This window comes from Daktulosphaira vitifoliae, unplaced genomic scaffold (assembly GCF_025091365.1).
Source record: "Daktulosphaira vitifoliae isolate Bord-2020 unplaced genomic scaffold, ASM2509136v1 Scaffold_1, whole genome shotgun sequence".
Taxonomy (NCBI): domain Eukaryota; kingdom Metazoa; phylum Arthropoda; class Insecta; order Hemiptera; family Phylloxeridae; genus Daktulosphaira; species Daktulosphaira vitifoliae.
In genome coordinates, this window is record NW_026099572.1 from 23,337,912 (window position 1) to 23,342,804 (window position 4,893).

A 4,893-nucleotide genomic window follows, 5' to 3' on the forward strand; every position below is an offset into this window, starting at 1 on the left:
TTTTTTTTTATACTTTGCAGAATTAAAAGATGAAAAGTTCTTACAAAGTAAGAAATATTAATATATATTATAGTAAATTTTAAATATTATTACATTTTAAACACCTAATACAATTATTATGTGAATTATGGTTTGTATTTTATAATTTAAAATCCATATTGTAAGTTAATAATTATTGAAAATTTTATATAATTATATAACAAATTTCTTTATAAACATTTTTTTTATAATATTTTCCAGTGATAAGAAAAGAAATTCCCTATATAAGTAATATACACTATATTATTATGTCGTTATATAAGGAAAAAATTAGCTAAGTTTTATTATTATTGGCGTAGTTACTTTTGATCCAATTAAGATTTTGTTGGCACACTGTAATATCTAGTTACCAATAAAATAAAAAAATAGCGTAAAAATGGCTATATTTGCCTTGACCTTCATACTAAATACATACATATCATATATATATATATAAAGGAAGTTTGTACCATTAGAAACTTTTCTATAGCTCAATTTTTTTTGTTCTTTAATAGTGTGTGAACAGTTTCTTGTACCTTAATTATCGATGTACATATGATATCGAAAAAAAAAGTTTTATAACAAATTTCTTTATAAAAATGTTTTTTACAATACTTTGCAGAACCAAAATACGACAAGTTGATAAAAAGTAATAATTTTATTTCTATACATTGTTAAATATTATTATATTTTAAATACTTAATAAAATTACTATTAAACTCCAATACTGGTGTATATGAGCGAAGAAAAATTGCTGACTTAAACAGTCTGTTTAATGCATCCAATTTAAAAGATTTTTTGAAGTCGAAAAGGTTAGTGGGCTGATCATGTATGGTGTGCAGAGGGTGGACTGATAAGACAGGTACTCATCAATAAACCAAATAAAAACTGTCTGTGGAAAGGCCAAAAGACAACGGTGGCTGGACTGAGTAAGGATTACCTGATGAGATTACACAATGGAGCGTGTATTGAGAACGCAAAAAATTGAGAAGTCTGAAGAGTTTTGGTAGAAGCTGCAAAGCGTCTAAATTGTACGTGAATCAAAAAAATAAAGTTACTATGAGAATTTCAGTTTGTTTTTTATAATTTAAAATCCATATTTTAAGTTAATAATTATTGAATATTTTATATTACAATATAATAAAATGTTTAAAGGTATGCAAAATCAAAAAATTAAGAAAATTATTTAACAAATTTCATTATAAAAATATTTTTTATAATGCTTACCAGGTATAAGAAATGAATGGCCCAACAATAGTAATATACACAATATTATTAATTTTATTATGTCTAATAGTAGGAAAAAAATTATCTGTTGTAAATAATTGTTGGATAAATTACTGTCGACCCATCTAATATTTTATTAGCACAACTATAACATCTAATTCCCGATAAAATGAAGAAATAGCATAAAAATGACTAAATTTGACTTATTTACTACCTTACTAAAATCACTCATATACATATCTATAAAAATGAAGTTTGTACCGACGGAAATATTTCTATAGCTTATTTTTTCATGTTCTTTAAAACTGTGTGAGTAACATCGTGTACCTTACATAAGGATATACAATATCAAAAATATAAAAAGAATTTATAAAAACTTACTTCATAGAGATTTTTTTTTATAATACAACTGTAATAACTAGTTCTCAAGTATAATTAATAAATAATTTAAAATGGGCTAAATTTACTTTGACCTTCTTCTAAAAAAATGATCCATGTACGTATAAATAATAGATAAGTTTTGTCGTAACACAATAAAATAAAAAGAATCGAAGTGTTTGAGCTATTGGCTCAAATTCCAACCTTATTTTATACTCTAGATCTTTCCACTTGATTTGGCCGACAGTGTTTTCTTCTAGATTTTCATAGAAGTGTAAAGCCGTACCTTCCAAGAAGGCTGGTAAAAACTGAACTTTTTCTTCATCGCTCCATTCTTTTATGATACTGGCCCTCTTGTATGGCTTAAGAAACAGGTCTATACTCTCGTGAACTTCTCCCCTAAACTGACCTGGCTAAAGAATAGCTTTCTACGGTTCTTGTTGTCATCACTAGCCATGTTTTTGGTGTGTAATACGGTAAAAGATTTGTTAAGATCTACAAAGAAATCTTCCGGGTGCCACTGACTTTTTATGTACCTAACCAAGCGGTCTCTCTTTTGCTCTAGAGTGCCGGCAGTGGTTAGTTTTCTCTTGTTTAGTTCAGATATGGCTTCGTCCGTATTCAACTTATGTGCCCAACCTGTCTTGTAAGATAAACGTTCGTTTTCTTCTGACGGTGTTGGATTAAGCACTATGAGTGATTTTGTGTATTCTTCTTTGGCCATCAAGTGTTGGATAAGTTGGTTTAATAATAATTTTTATTATACTATAACAACAACCCTAACGTAATATATACGTTACCTTTGTTGGGCGCCACTCTGTCGAAACACAATAAAATAAAAAGAATCGAAGTGTAAATGTAATTGTGATGCGAAGATGAATATAAGGATGTGATGCCTGCTGTCTAGGTATTCACGCGTGTGTTGTCGTACAGCAGTCACCGTGCTCGGCTGACACTCCGGGTTAGCTGTGGGTGTCGAAAGGCTGTTGTTATAGAAAGGGAATCAGGGTAACACCTAGATATGAAGTGCAGACGAAGTGCAAGACACAAATACTTTGGGTATAGGAGAGGACAAAGAACAGGGGTAGCCGAGTATGAGGTGCAGACGAAGTGCAAGACACAAATACTAGGCGTACCAGGTGAGGAAAAATAACAGAGTACGAGGTGCAGACAAAGTGCAAGACACAAGTACTCTGAAATGTTGTGGAAGAGAGTAGACAGGTTTAAAAAGGAATAAACAAAGACTTTACTTTAAGCAGTAAGCCGGACAACGACAACCAAGTACTGAGACTGATGAATGACACAAGGCACTGGAGTCGACTGACGACGATGGTCAGGTCTATTGGGTTTTTATAATAATTAGAATTATTGCCAATTTGGCAATAAATATTATTTGTTAATTCATTAGTCTCAAGAAGCGGATGTGCTGTCTGTATTTTATTAAAATAATTCTCACAATAATGGTAACGTGACACCATCACAGTTTGTACCCTAGGGGACATTTCTGTAGCTCACTTTTTCATGTTTTTAAAGAGTGTGTGTGTACCTTAATTATCGATGTACAATATCAAAAAAATTAAAAATATTTTTATAACAAATTTCACTATAAAAATGTTTATTATAATACTTTACAGTGGTTGAAAAAGAAATGTACTACACAAGTAAGAAATTATGAAATACATTTTTTTAATTCAATAAAATTATTATGAGAATTTCAGTATATATTTTATAATTGAGGAACCATATTTTTAGTTGATGATATTTGAATATTCTATAATTCATTTTTAATATTGAATAAATACAATTAAAAACACTAACATAAAATTATTTACTTCTTTAGCGCAGTTTATATAATTTAGCTTTGATGATTAAAAACGATGAGTTTATTTTTTGTCTACCCATGAAAATTCTCAAGTCTCACTGGGTCGAATTCATTGGTTCTTTAGAACTCGAGTTTTTTCTAATTTAATCTAAAAACTTGTATACCCCTCAATGTCATCAAAAATAAAACTAAAAAACCCAGCACAGGGGGGTCGCGGCACAGTGGTGACGTGGCATAGTTGGATCAAGTATAATGATATCTGACAGTGATTAAAATCACTATAAAAAAAAAACGCTTCGATGCAAATCTTTAGATAGTGTTTAATTTTAAAAAATTGGTGGATTATTTCAAAAGCTTCATAAACTGTTAGTTCCTTATTAATATCCTGATTAAGATAAAGTATGTCGAATGAAAAAGGGATTATTAAAAAATATTGTTATTTCTCATAAAGTAATGTTGATCCATACACTTTTCAATATGTCATAGCATTATAAAGTTAAAAATGTAAAAAATAAAATCGAGAATTTTCACACAAAAATAGCATTCGGTAGCCATTTTCACCGTGAAGATAAAATAAAGTCCGAAATTTTTTTTTNCGAAGATAAGTCCAAAGGTCAAATTTTTTTTTTCCATAATAAAGAACATTACATTAGCTTTAATTTAAGATATATATAAAAATATCAGACCTTCCGGAACACTTTCAAAAGTTAAGTTGAAAAAGTTAATTTTTTGTAAAAAAGTTGTCATTTTAAATCCCCTCCTGTGGGCAGGTTAAGTGTCAGATTTATAAAAAAAATACACCATATGATAGGTAAAGACATCATGCATCTATAAAAAAAAGGTATATTGATTTAGTTATTTTAAAAAAAGTTATGGCAATTTTAAGTAAAAAAAATAGAAAATATTTCGAAAATTAGCGATTTTTAAATATGTAATCTTTTTGGAGGATTCCCCCATTTACGGGGAACGAGAGAATTTTTTTCAATTTTTAAGGGTAATGTCTTCTACTAGATACGATTTGTGATCTTTTGACGTATCATTGAAAGAAATCGGTTCGGTGAGAAAAAGTGTTAACAGACACACACAAAAAAAAAAAAACACATCTTAGTAAAATAATACCTTCTCAGCTTCGCATCGAAGCTAAAAAAATATTTTTTGCATTTTAAAAATATTATAGTTTTTAAAAATTTTCTTCTTTAATGAATTTTAAAATAGGTATAGGAGACATTAAACATTCTTTTGGTATACTTTTTATGATTATTTAATGAAAAATCTAAATACAAGAAGGGAATTTTTTTTTTCAGCTTTAAGTTTAAAAATTTTCTGAAACATCCTTCTTATTTTATACTATATTTGTTTTAGCTTCGATGCGAAGCTTAGAAGGTATTGGTTTTACTAAGATGTGTATTTTTTTTTTTTTTTTTTTTTTTTTTTTTTTTTTTTTTTTC

The 4,893-nt window shown here is 28.5% G+C and overlaps 2 protein-coding genes and 1 long non-coding RNA gene across 12 annotated transcripts in view; 2 read left to right on the forward strand and 1 right to left on the reverse strand.

Moving 5' to 3' along the window:
• The window catches only part of LOC126896160 (uncharacterized), a 60,389-nt gene that overhangs the window by 3,312 nt on the left and 52,184 nt on the right, over positions 1-4,893 (forward strand). The gene's annotated exons all lie outside the window — the stretch shown is intronic.
• The window catches only part of LOC126896181 (uncharacterized), a 70,586-nt gene that overhangs the window by 2,053 nt on the left and 63,640 nt on the right, over positions 1-4,893 (reverse strand). The window lies entirely within an intron of this gene.
• Positions 1,355-4,893, forward strand: part of LOC126896171 (uncharacterized) — a 15,194-nt gene continuing 11,655 nt past the window's right edge. Inside the window, exon 1 of one of the 2 annotated variants that reach the window (XM_050668738.1) lies at positions 1,355-3,284. In XM_050668738.1, the coding sequence (XP_050524695.1) occupies positions 3,272-3,284 (13 nt within the window). In that variant the 5' untranslated portion in view covers positions 1,355-3,271. The remainder of the gene's footprint in view (positions 3,285-4,893) is intronic. The other variant, XM_050668737.1, reaches the window with a different exon arrangement.